This window comes from Salminus brasiliensis, chromosome 15, assembly GCF_030463535.1.
Source record: "Salminus brasiliensis chromosome 15, fSalBra1.hap2, whole genome shotgun sequence".
NCBI lineage: Eukaryota > Metazoa > Chordata > Actinopteri > Characiformes > Bryconidae > Salminus > Salminus brasiliensis.
This window is the reverse complement of record NC_132892.1, coordinates 30,875,936-30,898,337: the sequence shown is the minus strand read 5'-3', so window position 1 is coordinate 30,898,337 and position 22,402 is coordinate 30,875,936. Positions and strand designations below refer to the sequence as shown.

The 22,402-nt window shown below is 46.1% G+C and overlaps 1 protein-coding gene across 1 annotated transcript in view; it reads left to right on the top strand.

Moving 5' to 3' along the window:
• The first annotated feature begins 4,617 nt into the window (after positions 1 to 4,617).
• The window catches only part of pkd1a (polycystic kidney disease 1a), a 117,412-nt gene continuing 99,627 nt past the window's right edge, over positions 4,618 to 22,402 (top strand). The window contains 2 exon segments of the mRNA XM_072657900.1: positions 4,618 to 4,969; positions 4,971 to 5,077. Coding sequence (XP_072514001.1) covers positions 4,772 to 4,969; positions 4,971 to 5,077 — 305 coding nt within the window. The 5' untranslated portion in view covers positions 4,618 to 4,771.

Below are 22,402 nucleotides of genomic sequence, written 5' to 3'. Positions count from 1 at the left end.
GTTTAGTAATCTCTAAGTGGTTTGTGTTGTGTGGGAAGAAATACTGAGGATTCAAATAAATAAGCAATCAAATTCTGACAGCATTAATGATCAACTACAGCGTCCCCGGTTCCCCTCCGTGGTTCTTCCTCATGTTCTTAGCGGTGGGGGGGTTCTCTCTTTGACTGGTTCTTCCTCATGTTCTTAGCGGTGGGGGGGTTCTCTCTTTGACTGGTTCTTCCTCATGTTCTTAGCGGTGGGGGGGTTCTCTCTTTGACTGGTTCTTTCTCATGTTCTTAGCGGTGGGGGGGTTCTCTCTTTGACTGGTTCTTCCTCATGTTCTTAGCGGTGGGGGGGTTCTCTCTTTGACTGGTTCTTCCTCATGTTCTTAGCGGTGGGGGGGTTCTCTCTTTGACTGGTTCTTCCTCATGTTCTTAGCGGTGGTGGGGTTCTCTCTTTGACTGGTTCTTTCTCATGTTCTTAGCGGTGGGGGGGTTCTCTCTTTGACTGGTTCTTCCTCATGTTCTTAGCGGTGGGGGGGTTCTCTCTTTGACTGGTTCTTCCTCATGTTCTTAGCGGTGGGGGGGTTCTCTCTTTGACTGGTTCTTCCTCATGTTCTTAGCGGTGGTGGGGTTCTCTCTTTGACTGGTTCTTTCTCATGTTCTTAGCGGTGGGGGGGTTCTCTCTTTGACTGGTTCTTCCTCATGTTCTTAGCGGTGGGGGGGTTCTCTCTTTGACTGGTTCTTCCTCATGTTCTTAGCGGTGGGGGGGTTCTCTCTTTGACTGGTTCTTCCTCATGTTCTTAGCGGTGGGGGGGTTCTCTCTTTGACTGGTTCTTCCTCATGTTCTTAGCGGTGGGGGGGTTCTCTCTTTGACTGGTTCTTTCTCATGTTCTTAGCGGTGGGGGGGTTCTCTCTTTGACTGGTTCTTCCTCATGTTCTTAGCGGTGGGGGGGTTCTCTCTTTGACTGGTTCTTCCTCATGTTCTTAGCGGTGGGGGGGTTCTCTCTTTGACTGGTTCTTCCTCATGTTCTTAGCGGTGGGGGGGTTCTCTCTTTGACTGGTTCTTCCTCATGTTCTTAGCAGTGGGGGGGTTCTCTCTTTGACTGGTTCTTTCTCATGTTCTTAGCGGTGGGGGGGTTCTCTCTTTGACTGGTTCTTTCTCATGTTCTTAGCGGTGGGGGGGTTCTCTCTTTGACTGGTTCTTTCTCATGTTCTAGGACAGTGTAAATCATGATTCCTCTCAGTGGAATCCATGTCTTCTTTTTTGAGTCTTGGTTCTCCTGTGGGTTCTCCTGATGCTCTTAGGGCGTTTCTTCCTTTTAGTCTCGGTTCCTCTCAGTGGAACGTCTTACTCATGTTCTAGGATCCACTCGTTGGAAGCAGTTTCTCCTTTTGGGTCTTGGCTTCTTTCAGTGGTTGGTCGTCATGTTCTTACTTGATCATCTTGGTTCTTCTTCATGTTCTAAGGAAATCTCTCCTTTTGACTTTTGGTTCCTCCCTGATGCTTTTAGGGAGTTTCTCTTTTTGAGTCTTGGTTCTTCTCAGTGGTTCTTCCTCATGTTCTTTAGAAATTTACCCTTTTGAGTCTTAGTTCTTAGTGGTTCTTCCTCATTACCTTAGGGAGTTTCTTCCTTTGAGTCTTGGTTCCACTCGTTGAAACAGTTTCTTCTTTTGAGTATTGGTTCCTTTCAGTGGTTCTTTGAGAAGTTCCACTTTTGAGCAGCTTTGGTTCTCAAAATTTCTCCTTTTAGGTCTCGGCTTCTTTCGTTGGTTCAGCCTCATGTTCTTAGGAAATTCCTTCTTGATAATCTTGGTTCCTCTTCATGTTCTAAGGAAACTTCTCCTTTTGACTCTTTTCTTTTTCAGCGGTTCCTCTCTATGTTCCTACGAAATTGTCAAACTTTAGTCTTGGTTCCTCTCACTGGTTCTTCCGGATGTTCTAAGGGAGTTTCTTCGCTTTGAGTCTTGGTTCCTCTCACTGGTTCTTCCGAATGTTCTAAGGGAGTTTCTTCGCTTTGAGTCTTGGTTCCTCTTACTGGTTCTTCCGGATGTTCTAAGGGAGTTTCTTCGCTTTGAGTCTTGGTTCCTCTCACTGGTTCTTCCGGATGTTCTAAGGGAGTTTCTTCGCTTTGAGTCTTGGTTCCTCTTACTGGTTCTTCCGGATGTTCTAAGGGAGTTTCTTCGCTTTGAGTCTTGGTTCCTCTCACTGGTTCTTCCGAATGTTCTAAGGGAGTTTCTTTGCTTTAAATCTTGGTTCCTCTCACTGGTTCTTCCGAATGTTCTAAGGGAGTTTCTTCGCTTTGAGTCTTGGTTCCTCTCACTGGTTCTTCCGAATGTTCTAAGGGAGTTTCTTCGCTTTGAGTCTTGGTTCCTCTCACTGGTTCTTCCGGATGTTCTAAGGGAGTTTCTTCGCTTTGAGTCTTGGTTCCTCTCACTGGTTCTTCCGGATGTTCTAAGGGAGTTTCTTCGCTTTGAGTCTTGGTTCCTCTCACTGGTTCTTCCGGATGTTCTAAGGGAGTTTCTTCGCTTTGAGTCTTGGTTCCTCTTACTGGTTCTTCCGGATGTTCTAAGGGAGTTTCTTCGCTTTGAGTCTTGGTTCCTCTCACTGGTTCTTCCGGATGTTCTAAGGGAGTTTCTTCGCTTTGAGTCTTGGTTCCTCTCACTGGTTCTTCCGGATGTTCTAAGGGAGTTTCTTCGCTTTGAGTCTTGGTTCCTCTCACTGGTTCTTCCGGATGTTCTAAGGGAGTTTCTTCGCTTTGAGTCTTGGTTCCTCTCACTGGTTCTTCCGGATGTTCTAAGGGAGTTTCTTCGCTTTGAGTCTTGGTTCCTCTCTCTGGTTCTTCCGGATGTTCTAAGGGAGTTTCTTCGCTTTGAGTCTTGGTTCCTCTCACTGGTTCTTCCGGATGTTCTAAGGGAGTTTCTTCGCTTTGAGTCTTGGTTCCTCTCACTGGTTCTTCCGGATGTTCTAAGGGAGTTTCTTCGCTTTGAGTCTTGGTTCCTCTTACTGGTTCTTCTGGATGTTCTAAGGGAGTTTCTTCGCTTTGAGTCTTGGTTCCTCTCACTGGTTCTTCCGGATGTTCTAAGGGAGTTTCTTCGCTTTGAGTCTTGGTTCCTCTCTCTGGTTCTTCCGGATGCTGTTATGGAGATGCACTAGGCTTCATTCCTCCTGTACGTTATTGTTTACTTTGTGAAAAAGTTGTAGGACATGCAGCTCTATGTGCTTTCACTAGCTGACCTCCTGACCAGCCAGTTCCGACATGGGCAGCAAACCATCAGAGCAAAACACCCCAGATCCTCCTCCATCTGCCCGGAAGGAGATGCAAAGCACAGATGATCCTCTTCCACTCAGCCAGACAGCAAACAGAGATAACTCAGACATTTGGATGCGGATCAGATCCATGCTGGCACACAGCAGCCCACCCCATCTCCCCCTGCCCAGGACATTTCTCAAAGAGATCCTGGAGTCTCTGATTTCATCCCATTTGCAACCTTGTCCCAGTCTTTCATAATTCCACTGTCTGACCGTGCAGCTCAGAGAAGGATGGACAAAAGTATTGGGACACCTGCTCATTTATTGGTTCTTCTGAAATCAAGGCTCTTAAAAGGAGCTGATCCTGCTTCTGTTGGAGTAACTGTCTGAGAAGAAGACTGTCTACTAGATTCTGGAGGAGAATTGCTGTGAGGATTTGATTGCATTCAGCGTCAGGAGCCGTGTCAGTGAGGTCAGGATGTTAGATGATCATTCCAAAAGTACTGGATGGAGCTCCACCATCCATCAGTCCAGAGTCCATCACAGTAAGTTCCACTGCTCCACAGCTTCTCAATGCTGGGGGGCTTTATACCCCTCTAGCCCACCCCTGGCCTGGCATTAGGCAGCATGGTGCCAGTAGGGCCATGCTCCAGGTAGTCCTATTCTATTGGCAGCACTTCTTCCTCTCTACAGTGCCTTTTCAAAAAAACCCACTCCTCAGGACCCTTCGTGCTGACGTTCGACTTGTTGTATTTTTCTCCCACCCGTTTTCAGGCAAGCTCGGCCTGCTGCACCGTGATTGGCTAAAAGTTCACATTAACGCATCCCGCCAGCCTATGAAAGCACGGAAGGCGGGGTTTGTAGGAATGCGGGTGGGAAAAGTAACAGGAGCGGGAGGCGGGGCTTGTCTCAGTCCTGGTAGAGAAACAGCAGCGCTGCCTGAATACGGGTGGGGAAGGAAACAGCAGGACTACTCAAGCACCGCGCTGGAGCCAACGGGAGGCGGGGCTTGTCGCAATACGGGTGGAGAAATACCAGCGCCGGAGGCGGGGCCTGCCTGAATACGGGTGGGGAATAAAATAACAGGACTACTCAAGCACCGCGCTGGAGCCAACGGGAGGCGGGGCTTGTCGCAATACGGGTGGAGAAATACCAGCGCCGGAGGCGGGGCCTGCCTGAATACGGGTGGGGAATAAAATAACAGGACTACTCAAGCACCGCGCTGGAGCCCAACGGAGGCGGGGCTTGTCGCAATACGGGTGGAGAAATACCAGCGCCGGAGGCGGGGCCTGCCTGAATACGGGTGGGAACAGCAGAAGTTTTGCTGGGGAACTTTGCGTGGAGTTCGGAGCCGTTTTTTTTGCCGTTCCTTCGAGAAGAGCGAGTTTTCCGTTAACCGGAGTTCCGGAGAAACGACGGTTATTATCGTGCTGTTTCTCTCTTATGAAAGCCTCGAACAGGGCCGATTTTTCCTCGCCCGAGCCCCGGAGGAAGACTTCTTCCACCCGCGACAGCGAGAGCGATGCGAGGTGACTGAGCGATGCCGTGGAGCAATGGACAGACTGTGCCGAAGCGGAAACATGGCGGCGGCAGGGTCCGCTGCCCCGGCCCCGGCCCCGGCCCCGGGCTCGGGCTGCTCCCCACTCTGCTCTTCGCGCTCGGCTGCCTGGAGGCGTCGTCGCGGGCCTCCGGCTCTGGGTCGGACGGCCAGGCCTGCAGCCCCTGTCCCGGGAACTGCAAGCTGCGCCGTGTTCGGACACCTAAACTCCTGCGTGGTCAACTGCTCGAACCGCGGGCTGGAATGGGCCCCGGCGGCCGCCGACCTGCCCAGCGACACCAGCGTACTGTAAGTGTGGCCGTTACAGCCGTTACAGCCGTTAGTCCAGAACCCGGTGTTTGTTTTTGAACTGTGGAACGTTGGGGGGGTTTAAACGGACGCGTGTGCGCGCGCCTGGCTTCTTGTTGACGTGTAGTGGTGGCGGCAGTGGTGGGAGCTGGTGGAGGAGGATGGCTGGTGGAGGAGCTGGTGGAGGAGGAGCTGGTGGAGGAGGATGGCTGGTGGAGGAGGATGGCTGGTGGTGGAGGATGGCTGGTGGTGGAGGAGGATGGCTGGTGGTGGAGGAGCTGGTGGAGGAGGAGCTGGTGGAGGAGGATGGCTGGTGGTGGAGGAGCTGGTGGTGGAGGATGGCTGGTGGAGGAGCTGGTGGAGGAGGAGCTGGTGGAGGAGGATGGCTGGTGGTGGAGGAGCTGGTGGTGGAGGATGGCTGGTGGAGGAGGATGGCTGGTGGTGGAGGAGGATAGCTGGTGGAGGAGGATGGCTGGTGGAGGAGCTGGTGGTGGAGGATGGCTGGTGGAGGAGCTGGTGGATAAACCTTCCTCCCTCTCTCCTTCACTCGGGTGTCTCTGGCTCGGCTTTTAGGTTGTTGTGTTCAGTCTGAGATGGTCAGAGAAGCAGAGGTCAGACCTCCTGACCCCTTAGTTTCTCTCTGTCTCTCTCTGTCTGTCTCTCTGTGTCTCTCTCTCTCTGTGTCTCTCTGTCTCTCTCTGTGTGTCTCTCTGCCTCTCTCTGTGTGTCTCTCTGCCTCTCTCTGTGTGTCTCTCTCTGTCTCTCTCTGTGTGTCTCTCTCTGTCTCTCTCTCTGTGTGTCTCTCTCTGTCTCTCTCTGTGTGTCTCTCTGCCTCTCTCTGTGTGTCTCTCTGCCTCTCTCTCTGTGTGTCTCTCTCTGTCTCTCTCTCTGTGTGTCTCTCTCTGTCTCTCTCTCTGTGTCTCTCTCTCTGTGTCTCTCTCTCTGTGTCTCTCTCTGTCTGTCTGTCTCTCTCTCTCTGTCTCTCTCTCTGTCTCTCTCTCTGTCTGTGTCTCTCTCTGTGTCTCTCTCTGTCTGTGTCTCTCTCTCTCTGTCTCTCTCTGTGTGTCTCTCTCTGTGTGTCTCTCTGTCTCTCTCTCTCTGTCTCTCTGTGTGTCTCTCTCTGTCCCTCTCTCTGTGTCCCTCTCTCTGTGTCTCTCTCTCTCTCTCTGTGTCTCTCTCTCTCTCTCTGTGTCTCTCTGTCAGTCTCTGTGTCTCTATGTCTCTCTCTCTCTGTGTGTCTCTCTGTGTCTCTCTCTCTGTGTCTCTCTCTCTCTGTGTGTCTCTCTGTGTCTCTCTCTCTGTCTCTCTCTCTCTGTGTGTCTCTCTGTGTCTCTCTCTCTCTGTGTGTCTCTCTGTGTCTCTCTCTCTGTCTCTCTGTGTGTCTCTCTGTGTCTCTCTCTGTCTCTCTCTCTCTCTGTGTCTCTCTGTCTCTCTCTGTGTCTCCCTCTCTGTCTCTCTCTCTCTCTGTGTCTCTCTGTCTCTCTCTGTGTCTCTCTGTCTCTCTCTCTGTCTCTCTCTCTCTCTCTGTTACTCAGGTGGGTTGTTTGGTACAGTGTGTTGTTGAATCTGAGGCCTCCAGGCTGGAGAGGTCTGACTGCACTGGCACAGCAATGATGTACACTCTCTCTCTCTCTCTCTCTCTCTCTCTGTCTCTGTCTCTGTCTCTGTCTCTCTCTCTCTCTCTGTCTCTGTCTCTGTCTCTGTCTCTCTCTCTCTCTCTCTCACTCACACACACACTTTCGTTTTCCACTATTTTTCACTTTCGTCTCTCTCTTTTTTTCTTTCCTTCTTTCTCTCTCTCTTTTCTTTTCCTACAGTTTCCTTGCTCTCTCGACCCCACTACTCTCTATGTCTCTTTCTGTATTTACTTAAAGTCTCTCTCTCTCTCTGTCTCTCTCTCTCTCTCTCTGTAATCTGATTGGCTCACAGTTTGGCTTCGTCTCACTCTTCTTAGTGTTGTTTTTGCTGATCGGTGCTTTTAAAGGAAATGCGTTTCCAATACTCCTGATTTTGGGTTTGGGTTTTTCGCAGCATATTTTATGTAAATGAGCGAAACAGAACAGAGCCGTTCAGAGATGATGGGATGGCCTACTGGTTTAAAGGGCAGCTGAACTGTCCGGCAGCTTATAGAAACCATCAGATACAAAAACAAACGCACGCTTTAGATGCTAGACCAGGATACGCTTAAAGTCACAGAAGAAAAGTGAAGCCTGCTGGTTTTATTAGGGCGCGCTGGCGTTACCAGTTACAGCTAGCAGCCAAACAAGTCTTCATCCATGTCCGTAAGCTTTCGCAGGACGAGCACAAATACGGAAGAAGTAAACGCAGAGTACGGACAGAGGGCTCCGTCCATTTCCGCATTTAACGTTGAGCATAAGTGAGTCCTAACATGTCTTGCAGTGTGTCTCTCCCTGAAGATGACCTGTCGTCTAGACCTGCCATCTGCATCAGCAACCCTTTCTGAACAGCCAGCATCGTCCACCTCATGAGATTGGTGACAGCCTAGGTGTAGTGTCTGTTAGCAACATTAGCCCAGCAGCTCCTGCTGTGTGTTTACTGCCGTACTGCTGGTTTTCACATGGGCCCTTCGTAAACCCCACCGCCCTGCAAAAAAATTCCACATGCATGAGCCTGTGAATAGTAAATCCACCATCCACCAGCCACCAGCCACCATCCACCAGCCACCGCCTCTTCAGACTGTTACCAGGCTACCAACGCGCTCGGAGGAAAGCACCTCTGGTACATCAGCTAGCAGGCACCCGTGCCGGTGTCGTGACCATCCTACCCCCCCCCCCCCCCGACTGTCTTACACGTGATTAGTTGAAGTAGAAGTTTTAATCTGGATAAAGCGTCGCTATTTAACTATTTATTAAACGGTAAACACTTATTAGCGCAAGATCGACCATATTGTACTGTTGTTGCTATGCTGGCATATACAGCTGATACCAACGGGTAACGCTAGCTGTTGCGCACTTGCTATTCGCTATCGAGCTAACCCTGTGCCAGATCAGCAGATAACTGAGATCCAAATAAATGAATAGAGTGATAAACAACTAGATAAAACACACTGTAAAGGGGGAGGGGGCAACTCTGCTGGCTAACCAGTAGCATGCTAGCTAATACAATCAAGGGGGGATCAGCTCGACTGGCTAGCTAGTAGCATGCTAGCTAATACAATCAAGGGGGGGGGGATCAGCTCGACCTGCTAACCAGTAGCATGCTAGCTAATACAATCGAAGTGGCTGACTAATGTATTGGGTAAATGGCCCTAAATGGCCCTGTAAGATGATGTCAGGGGGGGTGGGATGTGTCCAGGGGGGGACATAGGATGTGTCCAGGGGGGGACATAGGATGTGTCCAGGGGGGGACATAGGATGTGTCCAGGGGGGGACATAGGATGTGTCACAACACCGGCCAGCATCACACTGCAGTGATGGTCAGCTGTGCTCACGCTGGGTTCCTTTACACTCCCTTGTTTGGTCCGGACCTAAATAACAGGTTTCACACGAACCGCGGCGTGGACTAATGGACCAATCAGGGCCGACCAAACGAGGTGGGGACCATGTTCCGGTCCGTCTGCAGTGTGAACGCACTTGGGTTGGATAGGGAAGTCCTGCTGTTTGCTATGATGTGTGTATCTTGTCTTTATGTTCCTCTGATCCTGAGCTGTGAAGCCTGGACTACCGGAAGCGCTCAGTGAACGGACCGGTCCCATGGATCGGTCCTGTGGATCGGTCGAGTTATCAGATATCCGATCCAGCTAATTTCGCCGATGTCAGCATCTGAACCGATTTCCGCCTTGGTTCGGACTTGGTTCGGACTTTCAGGTGTGAAAATGCCCAAGCTCTGGCTGCTGGATTCAAACCAGCGCTCCTCGGGTCACAGTGGCGGCACCATAGTCCACTGGACCACTCGGAACCTGTTGTGGCTGTTTTTGTAATATTACACAATGGCACAGGTGCACAGAGAAACGCTTGGAGATCCTTCAAGCAATCTTTTTCTTAAGGTTCCTTAAGAGGTTCCTTCACAGTTTCAAATGGAGGAACCTGAAGAACCTGAAGAACCTCCAAAGGTTCCTCAAGGGCCAAAAAACACCCGCTTCCAACCTGCAGACTGAAAAAGTTATATCAGTAATATCAGCCATCGCAGGTGATTTCTGTGACCGTGTACCGTCCACAAAATAATAATAATAAGCGGCCTAGGTTGAAGTGACCCGATCCAAACGGGCACTGGATCCACCCAGTTCCTCCCTTCAGTTCAGTAGCAGTGATGTGGAGGAGATGCGAACTTCTCAGCCGTTCTGGTTGGATCCAGTTGCTGCTGGACTGGACTGCGCTGCTCTGATTGGTTTTCCCGTCCTGGGCCTCACTGCCTCCTACTCCATTCTCCCAGAATTCACTGGGGACTTTCTTTTACCCACAATCCTCCTCGGGGTACTGGCCACGCCAGGCCATGAGAATGATGTTTATACTGGTTGCGAGCGAGCGAGCGGGCGAGGGAGGGAGTGAGTGAATGAGGGCGAGCGAGAGAGAGAGAGAGAGAGACAGACAGAAATATGAGAATCCTATACTCCTTTTTTTTGGATGCTTCTGGAAGTGTGTGTGTGTGTGTGTGTGTGTGTGTGTGTGTGTGTTTTACAAGCTGTTTAAGGCGGAATTCGCGCTCGCCATATGCGACGGGGAGGTTTGTTTGGTTGCCATGGCGATCGGGCCTCATGACATCACCTCCACACAGAAGCACGGGCTTTCTGGAAACTCATAAATAGAGAAAACGACGGAGCAGGAAAGTCGGGAGTGGGAGCGGCCGGCGGGGTTCAGCTCCTCGCCAGATGCGCTTTTCCAGCCTGGGAGAAGAGCTCCATGGAAAGCAGGCCGGATGTGGAGACTTTGTGGACTTTATGGTCATGTTTTCTCTCACATTCTGTGCTGCGTACACACACACACACACACACACACACACGTGGACACACTCATTCGCTCAGCGTGATACGATTAGTTTAATGTGGGAGAGTTATTCCATACATTCCAGTATTCTGTACATTTACGCCGTGTACAAAAGTTTGTGGACGCCCCTTCTAGTGAATGCATTCAGCTACTGTTTGCAGCTACCCGTTGCACCCACTGCTGACCCAGAAATGCACATGGAAGTGGTTGCTGTGATTTTGGCTAAGTACTTCTTAGGTGGCTGTTGCTAGGTGGTTGCCACGGTACATTAGGTGGTTGCTCATCAGGGAATGGTACGCCAATAATAAAGAGAATCATAGGCCAGTCGTTATTGTGCAAATGGATGTTGCTTGGTTGTTTAAGTGTAGCTAAGGGGTTGCTAGGGTTTCCCCAATGGTTGCTCAGGTGTTGCTAGGGGGTTGCTGTGGTGTGTTGGTTGCTATTGTACTTAAGTTGGTTGTTAATCATGAAAGAATCGTAAGCCAGAGATCTTAAGTGGTTGCTATGGTATCCCAAGTGGCTGCTATGATTTTGCTAAGTGGTTACTAGGTGGTTCTTGCTAGGTGGTTGCCACGGTACTTCAGGTGGTTGCATATCATCAGGGAATCGTACGCCAATCATGAAGAGAATCATCAGAGAATCATAGGCCAGTCGTCATTGTGCAAATGGGTGTTGCTAGGCAGTTGCTGTGGTATCCCAGGTTGCTGCTTGGGTGTTGTTATGGTGTCCCAAGTGGTGTGCTGCGGTGTTGCTAAGTGGTCGCTAGGTGGCTGATGTGGTGGCTGTGATATTTCGAGGTGGTTGCCGTAGTAACCATCATAAATATCCATGATAAAATGCAGTCGTTTGGTGATGTCCGTGCACCACTTGGCTTGATGTAGTTATTTCAAGCAAGGGATGTGCAGCCAGGTATAGTGTATTTTGTGGAACTTTAAGATGTGCAAATGCACACACATAGCCTGTCCAGGTCCTGTAGAAGTACTGCCAATACAATAGGACACTCTGGAACAGATTAACATCATGACCCTATTGGCACTATGCTGCCTAATGCCAGGCGTGGGCAAGAGGGGTGTAAATAAAGCCCCCCTGCATTGAGAAGCTGTGGAGCAGTGGAGGAACTGTGTTCTCTGGAATGATGATGGTGGAGCTTCATCCAGTGCTTTTTAGGATGAGTTGGGGAGATGCGAGGTTTGCCTTCACTGCTCTGCTGATGGGACTTTAATTGGTGTTAATTCAGGCTCAATCAAGGGAGTTCTGGTTTAAACGCCTTCATTTCTGCACCTCTGATTGATTCTCATTCCTCTGCAGAATGGTTGCACAGCTAAAGTGGTTTCCTCCTCCAGGCCGTGGCAAGTCTGTTCCTACATCGTTGATAGTGTGAATCTGTATGTGCTAGGTGGTTGCTATGGCGGCGCTAGGTGGTTGTTATGGAGTTTTAGTGGTTGCTATGGTTTCTTGAGTAGTTGCTATGGTGTTGCTAATTAGGTTATTAGGTGGTTGCTGGAGTGGTTCTTAGTTGTTGGTAGGGTAGTTGCTATGATATCTCAGGTGGCGGTTCAAGTGTAGCTAGAGGGTTGCTATGGTATCCCCAATGGTTGCTCAGGTGTTGCTAGGGGGTTGCTGTGGTGTATTGGTTGCTGTTGTACTTTAGGTGGTTGCTAATCATGAGAGGAGCGTTGGTCAGGTATCATAGGTGGTTGCAATGGTATCGCAAGTGGTTGCTAAGATTTTGCTGAGCTGTTGCTAGGTTGGCTGCTATCGTACTTTAGGTTGTTGCTGAGAATCAGAGAATCATAGGCCACTCATTATGGGTGGTTGCTATGGTATCCCAAGTGGTTGCTGTGGTTTAGCTAAGTGGTTACTAGGTGGCTGTTGCTAGGTTGGCTGCTATTGTACTTTAGGTGGTTGCTAATCTTGAGAGAGTCGTTGGCCAGCCATTATGGGTGGTTGCTGTGGTATCCCAAGTGGTTGCTGTGACTTTGCTAACTGGTTACTAGGTGGCTGTTGCTAGGTTGGCTGCTGTGGTACTTTAGGTTAGTTGCCAATCATCAGAGAATCAAAGCAACATCATAGCAACCACTTGGGATACCACAGCAGCCACCTGTGATGATTGGCCCACGTGGTCACTAGGTGGCTAATATGATATTTCAGGTGGTTGCCACAGTAACCATATAAATAAATAAATAACCACTGGCTTGATGTAGTTACTGCAAGCAAGGGATATACTTTTTACTTAAATTCCCCCCAAAGATCTACTGCTGTTAACTGTATTCCTACACGTTTACGCTCCTTAACGTTCAGTGGTCTGCTGCTGCCCCCTATGGGTTCTGGAGGCTGGCTTTGAGAAGCATGTGATGCTCCATCAGCCTGGTCACTGTGACCTGAGGTCAGGTGCAGGCAGTGCTGGAAGCAAAACTCTGAGACGCTCATCAAAACGTAGAAAAAGCGAGAGAACCTATAAAAGAATGTGCTGGTTCTCTTACAGCTTAGTTTAGTCTTCTATACGTCTGAAGATCGCATAGAACCAGAGGTCAGTCATCACAGATCAATGTGCCAATAATCATAGAACCATGTGCCAATCATCAACAATCAATATGCCGGTCATCAGAGATCAGTGTGCCAGTCATCAGAGATCAATGTGCCAATAATCATAGAACCATGTGCCAATCATCAACAATCAATATGCCGGTCATCAGAGATCAGTGTGCCAGTCATCAGAGATCAATGTGCCAGTCATCAGAGATCAGTGTGCCAGTCATCAACAATCAATATGCTGGTCATCAGAGATCAGTGTGCCAGTCATCAGAGATCAGTGTGCCAGTCATCAACAATCAATATGCTGGTCGTCAGAGATCAGTGTGCCAGTCATCAGAGATCAATGTGCCAGTCATCAGAGATCAGTGTGCCAGTCATCAGAGATCAATGTGCCAGTCATCAGAGATCAGTGTGCCAGTCATCAGAGATCAGTGTGCCAGTCATCAGAGATCAATGTGCCAGTCATCAGAGATCAGTGTGCCAGTCATCAGAGATCAGTGTGCCAGTCATCAGAGATCAGTGTGCCAGTCATCAGAGATCAATGTGCCAATCATCAGAGATCAGTGTGCCAGTCATCAGAGATCAGTGTGCCAGTCATCAGAGATCAATGTGCCAATCATCAGAGATCAGTGTGCCAGTCATCAGAGATCAATGTGCCAATCATCAACAATCACTATGCCAGTCATCAGCGAATTGTGGGTCAGTGATTGGAGAACCAGTGATTGGAGAACCCCTTTGATTGGAGAACCTGCATTGCGTGGTCTGGGGTTTTTGGCTGGATGATGGCAGCTGTTACCCTCAGAAACCCGAAGCGTAACAGACGCTCTGTGTGATGAAGCTGTGTTCACTCCTCCGTTTGACTGACAGCAGGTTCCTCTGCTTAATATAACGATGCTGTGGGGATGAATCACAGGCCGGAGGCGTCTGCTACCCAAATAATAACGAATAATAATTCAGTTAATTGATTATTAATTAAGCCGAATGACCTCAATCTCACAATCACTCAGAACTATTATGTAATCAGTCTGGTATCCTATGATTCACTGATTTAGGGCCTGAGTAGCAACAAATCCCAATCTCAAGTCCAGATGCACTGGAGACTATATGGTCAAAAGTATTGGGACACCTGCTCATTCATTCACTGTTTCTTCTGAAATCAAGGGGGGAGAAAAAAAAAGCTGATCCTGCTTATGTTGGCGTAACAGTAATCTCTACTGTCCAGGGAGGACGACTTTCTACTAGATTTTGGAGAGGAGCATTGCTGTGAGGATTTGATTGTATTCAGCAACAAAAATGTTAAGGCGGTCAGGATGTTCATCATCCCACCTCAAGGCAGCTTTCCTCCATCCTGGCTCAGTTGGACTCAACGAATAATGATTCAGTGAGCTGATTAGTAAACGACTCAGTGAGTCAGTCTGCAGCTGGCCCTCCGTTACATCACACTGCAGTGTGTGTGTGTGTGTGTGTGTGTGTGTGTGTGTGTGTGTGTGTGTGTGTGTTGCAGTATTTTGATAGGTGTCCGTGTTCATTAGAGTTCATTATCAGAGTTAACCCTTAGAACTGGGCTGAAAGTGGCTTTCCATCCAGACCATAATAGTGTTTTTTCTCAGACGTTACTCAAATGTTTTTATAATGCAGTCTCAAACTAACAGCCATAACATTAAAACCACCTGCCCTTCCTCCCTTGTGCCACCAAAACCACCAGACCTCTGAAGCAGTGGGACCTATCCTGCAGTAACTGGCACCCAGACCAAGATCCTTTAAGTCCTGGGAGTCGGGAGGTGGGACCTCCATAAGCCTCAGTGAGCCTTGGGTGTTGTTGGCGGTTCTGTGGTATCGCTGAAGGAACCATTCGAAGCACCTTTCTTTTTAAGAGCGTAACCAGTGCTCTGACTATTCACTTCTGTCTCTGCTAATTTTCTACAAACATTAAACCCCAACCCAGGCGAGCTGGCGGCGCTCCGCAGCCTCACCGGCTGAGACGTTTGTTATTTCTAGACCAGAAACGTAATTACCTGCTTCATAGAGCGGCGGAAGCGGAGGGCTGGTCATGTGAAAAAGGGCCTATTGACTTGAATAATGAGCTCATTTCCAAACCTTAGACGAGAACAGAAGTGTGTGTGTGTGTGTGTGTGTGTGTGTGTGTGTGTGTGTGTGTGTGTGTGTGTGTGTGTTTTTCTGTCTGAATGAACGACAGGTTTTTTAATGATGAGATTGATAATGCATATTCAGACGATCACTTCCCACAAACCTCCTGCAAAATACCTTACTATTCAGGCATTTCTAGGGATTATTCTGCATCTATTATCAGTTATTTAGTCTCTGTTATGAATGAAGAGTCTGGTAAAATATTAAATATAAACTATAATTATTTAGTATTCATTATAAAGGTTTTAGTATCAGTTGTAAATTATTCAGTATGTTACAAATTATTTAGTATCTATTATAAATGAATTAGTATTATATATTACTCAGTATCTGTTATAAATGATTTTGGTATTTATAAATGAATTTGGTATTTATTATTACTTATTTACTATCTGTTATAAATGAAGTGTTAAATGGTTTAGTATGTGTTATTTGTATATTTAGTGTCTATTATAAAATTAGTATTTATTTTTACATTTTCAGTATCTATTATAAATGATTTAGAATGAATTAGAACTTATTTAGTTATAAATAATTTAGTATCTATTATAAATGATTTGGTATCTGTTATACATTATTCAGTATCTGCTGTAAATGATTTACTAACTACTATATAGTCACTATCTGCTATAAATGATTCAATGATCTACCAAAAAATATTCAGTACTTACAAAAATGTATTCAGTCTCTACAATAAATTATTTTGTATCTAATTTAAATGATTCAGTATCTGCTGTACATGATTCAGTATCTGCTTTAAATTTTGTATCTAATTTAAATGATTATCTGCTATACATTTTTATATCTACAGCAGTATCAGTATCTGCTGTAAATGATTCAGTATCTACTGTAAATTATTTAGTATCTACTGTAAATGATTCAGTATCTACTGTAAATGATTCTGTATCTACTGTAAATGATTCAGTATCTGCTGTAAATGATTTAGTATCTACTGTAAATGATTCAGTATCTACTGTAAATGATTCAGTATCTGCTGTAAATTATTTAGTATCTGCTGTAAATGATTTAGTATCTACTGTAAATGATTCAGTACCTGCTGTAAATGATTTAGTATCTACTGTAAATGATTCAGTATCTACTGTAAATGATTCAGTATCTGCTGTAAATTATTTAGTATCTCCTGTAAATTATTTAGTATCTACTGTAAATTATTTAGTATCTGCTGTAAATGATTCAGTATCTGCTGTAAATTATTTAGTATCTACTGTAAATGATTCAGTATCTACTGTAAATGATTCAGTATCTGCTGTAAATGATTCAGTATCTATCATAAACTATTCACTTACTAATGTTTTCAGTATTCAGTTATTAATATTGCTCTGTGTTATTCAGTAACTCCAGTACAGTGTTCAGAACCTGCGTGAGCGTTTAGCTGTGCTGACTGGGTGGTGCACTGTTCATCTGTCGAGTCTCTCAGAGCTAGAGACCTTCTGCAGAAAGCAGTGGGCCCAATTCCAACTAGACCTGAACGTCCTTCCTCAGAGTCCTGACTCTGCCCAGTCTTTTGCCCAGGCCGCACTGGTGGTCTAGGTGGGTCACTGGTGGTCTAGGTGGCTCACCGTCTTCTCATTAGACCTAGGGTGCCCAAACTTTTGCACAAGACTGTATGAGTGTGTACGCATGCTCCTGTCTGCTTTGTGTGCCTTTCACATGATCCAGCTGGACGGCAGGACTGCAGCGCAGACTGCAGCAGAACAAATAAGGGACAGAATGTACCAGAGAGAGAGAGAGCGAGCGAGAGACACAGTGAGACAGTGAAGGAGGGAGAGGGAGGAGAAATGAGGGGAGAGATGCCTGGAGTAGGCGGGAATGGGTGGTTTCCGTACTACCAGATACACACTCATTCTCTCTCTCTCTCTCTCTCTCTCTCTCACACACCTTTCTTTGCTTTTTTTACACACATTCCCCTTCCAGTCTTCTACTGCTAGTTCCTCTCTCTCTTTCTTGACCGCTCTCCTTGTCTTAGCTTTACTTTTAAGATGGGGAGTTCATACCAGCCAGATGTGTGTGTGTGTGTGTGTGTCTGCGTGTGCATGTGGGTACCTAATGCCAGGCGTGGGCTAGAGGGGTATAATAAAGCCCCCCAGCATTGAGAAGCTGTGGAGCAGTGGAAGACTAACTGTGTTCTCTGGGATGATGGATGGTGGTGGAGCGCCTTCCAGTACTTTTAGGATGAGTTGGGGATGATGATGAGGTGGGGTGGTGATCATCCATCCAACATCCTGACCTCACGGACACTTCTCTTGTCGTGGAATGCAATCAAATCCTCACAGCAATGCTCCTCCAGAATCTGGTAGAAAGCCGCCTTCTCTGGACAGTAGAGACAGTTACGCCAACAAAAGCAGGATGGAACAATGAATGAGCACAAATGAGCAGCTGTCCCAAAACTTTTGTCCACGTTTCTTTACAGGGAGTAGACGCGCTGTGTGTGTGTGTGTGTGTGTGTGTGTGTGTGTGCATGCATTTGCACATCTGAGTCAGCAATAGGTGCAACTTAAAGTAGATGAAGACAGTCATTACAAGGGGTGTCCACAAACTTTTGGACATACAGTGCAGCTCTTCCTGTATGTTGATGCAGACACACACACACACACACACACACACTCAGGTAAAAGAAAAACTCAGTTTGGGCAGCTACTGTGTGTAAGAGCAACACACACACACACACACACACACACACACACACAGTGGTGGTCATTGTAATGCAGACCCTCCTCCACAGCTTTCAAACATAAACATGACGTAGCTCTCTCTCTCCCCCCCTCTCTCTCTCTCTCCCCCTCTCTCTCTCTCTCTCTCTCTCTGTCTATGGCCACATCAAAGAGCTGCTGTTTAGTGGGTCAGTGTGTTACCGTGGTTACAACAACTAATCTCAGTCATCGTCTTCGTTGTCATCATCATCATCATCATCATCATCGTTTGTTATTGCACTGTATTTTGTTACTTCTCTCTCTCTCTCGCCCTCTCTCTCTCTCGCCCTCTTCAGCTCTACACTGTGTCTCAGTTGAGCAGACCCTGCCCCCCCCCCCTAGTTCAGTTTTACGGCGGTCTTCACTGCCATGGTGGTAAAGTCGACCGGTTTTCCCCCTCTTTTCCTCCCTCTCTCTCTCTCTCTCTCTCTCCCCCCCCCTTCCTGTCGTCCGCTCCGTGTGGAGGGGCAGCAGACGGGCCTTATAAGGCAGTGGGCGCAATCACCCAGCCTCCGAGTGCAAAGCAGAACCATATGCTGCTCAAGGGTCCCCTTGCGCAGCTGCGCCGTGGGTCCTGGGCTCTGAGGTGGAGCTGCGTACAGGAGCCTAATTCCTGTTGGAGAGGTCACCATCAGGATACGCGCTCGGGTGTATGGTTAGGGAGGCCCCTGTGTGTTATTAAGGGTGGGAGTGAAGGCGGTACAGCAGAATATTAAAGCTAATGTAAATATACGGAGACCCTCATTAATATATTTTTTTATTATTTAATTATTCATTTTAATAACAACAAAATAAAATCAGATACACACTTTTTTTTAGTCCAGTGAAATTGTTTGCAAATAAGTAAAAAAAAAAAAATTAAGAAGGAAGAAATTTTGCTTTGTATTGCAATAAATTAGGACACCCCATGAAATCCTTTGTCTTTTTTAACATGCACTATATGCTGGACAAAAGTATTGGGACACCTGCTCATTCAGTCAAAGCTATTAAAAAGAGTTGATCCTGCTTTTGTTGGAGTAACTGTCTCTACTGTCCAGGGAGGACGGCTTTCTACTAGATTTTGGAGCTGGAGGATTGAGGGCTGTGAGGATTTGATTGCATTCAGTGACGAGAACATTACTCAGGCCAGGATGTTGGGTGATCCCCACTACACCTCATCATCCCCAACTCCCCAACTTCTCCCAAAAGTACTGGATGAAGTTCCACCATCCATCATTCCAGAGAGCACCGTACTTCCACTGCTCCACAGCTTCTCAGTGCAACTTCAGCAAAGTAGCTGAACGCATTCATTAGCAGCGGTGTCCACAAACTTTTCTACATATAGTGTATTTAAAGATCTGGAGGTCTGATCTTCATGTGATCAGCACTGAGAGGCGTTCTGATTTTCTGGAGGAGTCTGTCTGATCTAAACCTCAGGTGTTTAGTCTGGTCTGATCTTCATCAACGTTGAAGTGAGGAGTGAAGATGGTCACCAGCATGGTCAGATCCAGAGAGCTCTCTGAGGCCTTCAGAAAGAAGGTTGGAGATGCAGAGAAGTCTGAGAAGGAAGGGGGTTAAAAAGATCTCAGAACAGTTAGAAATCAGATGCTGTTCCACTGTCCACTAAATCATCTACAAGTGGAGCAGCTGACCAGCATGTACAGATCAGATCGTCCCCCAGCAAGATCAGACCTCAGGATGAGTAAAGACCTCTCCAGCAGTCCTAAAACCTCCTCATGGTAGCAGGTAGATCTCGCTCACCACAGCTGAAGTCAGAGTACAGCCCAGGTCTGATCTTTATGGCAGGTGAGAAAGGAGGAAACCCTATGTGTGTGTGTGTGTGTGTGTGTGTGTGTGTGTGTGTTTTCCTGGAGGACACTGTATGGACTGTGTTTGAGAGCTTTGCTGGGTTGGTGGAAGCTGCTGGTGCTGTGGTTCAGCTGTAGCAGATGACCTCATTGGGCCGTTTGGCTGTGGAAGTGATGCTGCGGTGTTCTGCTACAGGGGTATGATGTCATGGTTTTGCTTTCCAGTGACTCATGGGAGTTCAGCCACACTGGAGCAGCTCGAGAAACAGGAATGAATGTTCACCTCCGTCGCCCAGCTCTCGTTTCTTCTACACCGAGTTCAGGCTTTCGTGATGAAGGGACCAGTGGAAATGCTCCGGAGTGACTTTTTTTTTTTTGAAGCAACAGCAGTTCTGTACATTTACATACACAATGTATTTAATTATTATTTTATCAAATAATTAATAATTTTTTTATTAGTATTATTGTTTTGTATTATTTTTTTCCCCAGAATAATTTAATATTAATTTTTTATATATATATATATATATATATATATATATTTGCCCTAATGTAAAACGTAGCTGAGCATGATGCATTATAACTTACATTATAAATTCTATTTAAATTTTATATATATATATATATATATATATATATATATATATATATATATATATATAGTAAATTATATCATTTATAATGTATCATGCTCAGCTACATTTTACATTAGGGCAAACAATATATAAATAAGTTTAAAAAAATATGTATTCTGGGAAAAATAAATAATACAAAACAATAATACTAATAAAAAAATAATTAATTATTTGATAAAATAATAATTAAATACATTTGAGACCAAAAATGTAAATGTACAGAACTGCTGTTGCTTCAAAAAAAAAGTCACTCCAGAGCATTTCCACTGGTCCATAAAATGTATTCGGGGAAAAATAAATAATAAAAATTTTAATACAAAATTTAAAAATAAAATTTAATCATAAAGAAAATGATAAAAACATAAACATATAGAACTGCTGTTGCTTAAAAATAAAATTGTATTCAGGTGAAAATTAATAAACTTTATATAAATAAACTTTCATTAAAGAAAACAATTAATAAAAAAATAATATAATATATATTTATTATATATAGTAAAATGATACATGAAATTCAACTGGGAAACTGAGACTGAGTCCAGTGGAGGGACCTACCTATCCGATACTAAATCCAGCTAATTTTGTTAGTGTCGGGCCCGATATCTGATCCGACTGTTGGATCGGTGCATCCCTACACATATAAGAGTGTCCGGCGTTAGTGATGTACCAGCTACCTCCACTCAGTCCTCCTATGCAGTTCTGCAGTGGACAGGAAGACCACACTGAAAGCTACAGAGTATTTGAGGTCCACTACCAAGGTGCTGTCCGACCCGGAGTTTAACAGCTAATGGAAAGACGACTGCTGGTTCTCTGTAATCCACTGTCCAGCTGCCCTCAGCTTCTCAGTGGGGTTACAGCACTGTCGGTTAGCCTGACCGCTGCATGCTGACGTGCTTCTAGCGTCTTGTAGAAGTGTCTCCAGCATCCACCCCTACTAATGACCACTACAGCTCATCTAGTCAGATCTGTAATGGCTTTAGGCCAGGTGTGGGCCAGAGGGGTATAAAGCCCCCCAGCATTGAGCTGTGGAACAACTGTGTTCTCTGGAATGATGGATGATGAAGCTCCATCCAGTACTTTTAGGATGAGTTGGGGGTGACGAGGTGGGGTGGTGATCAGCATCGTTATCATCATCATCATCATCATCTAACATCCTGACCTCACTAACTCCAGCTCTTGTTGCTGAATGCAATCAAATCCCCACAGCAATGCTAGTAGAAGGCCGCCTTCCCTGGACAGTAGAGACAGTTACTCCAACAAAAGCAGGATACATTTTTTTAATAGCCTTGAATTCAAAAGAAGCAATTAATGAATGAGCAGGTGTCCAAATACTTTTGTCCGTTTAGTGCATCCAACAAGTCTTGGTGGATTGGCTGCATCTGGGGTCAGTGATCGATGATGTTGACATGCTTTCTTAATAGAAGGACTACTTTAAGAATGATGAGATGAGTGTTGAACACACACACACACACACACACACACACACACACACACACACCCTCTCTCTGCCGCTTTGCTGAAGTGGAGAGTTGTTTTCGCTGGAAGTTTGGCTGACCACAGCGGATCTGATGTTCAAATGGTGTAATGTTCCTTTAGAATTGTTTATACAGCACAGCTGCAGAACCGTATACGCACCGTCTGGGCACACACACACACACACACACACACACACACACACACACAGCGCTACGATCACAGTAATAAAAACACTACACTGAATAAAACTTTAAACTAAAGGTTTCTATGGCGATAAAGCTCCACCCCCACCGTTATGTAAGCAGCTGATGTGTGAGAGACGCCTGTTAGACAGAGCTGAGAACGACCCGGGACAGTAATGACTGTACCAGGACACACACACACACATACACACACACACACACACTCCCCTCCCTCTTACACACTCTGTCTGGAATGGACAGATGTTTCCTTTTGGGAATGCTGTTCTAAAACACACACACACACACACACACACTATACACACACATCTGTTACTGCTGTGTCTCTGCAGAAAGCGTGCACTGCTCAGGGTCCGAGTGGACTGTTGGTCATTATGGGGTTAAGGGGAGTGAGTGCTGCTGACTGACCGAGAGGGGAATCCTGCCCGCAGCCACTCCAGCCCCGGTTCTTTCCAGTTATGCATCAGTGTAAAACTTCAAATAAATGAACTGATCTGCCTGATTTGATAAACGAGCTCAATAATCTGCATTTTTTACATATGACCTAAAACAAACCTAAAAAACGTACAAAATAATTAGAATTATTTCTTCAAATAGACAAAATAATACATTTTATTGCTTGATACAAACTAAATCTGCAATATTTCTTTTTCAAAATTATCTGAATTATTTCTTGAACAAAAATAAACTGCATTATATTTAACAAAAAAAACAAATAATCTGCATTATTTCTTACAGAAAACCCAAATAATCTGCATTATTTCTTACAAAAAAAACCCAAATAATCTGCATTATTTCTTACAAAAAACCCAAAAATCTGCATTATGTCTTACAAAAGTGAAACAAAATAATCTGCATTATTTCTTCCAAAAAGCAAATAATCTGCATTA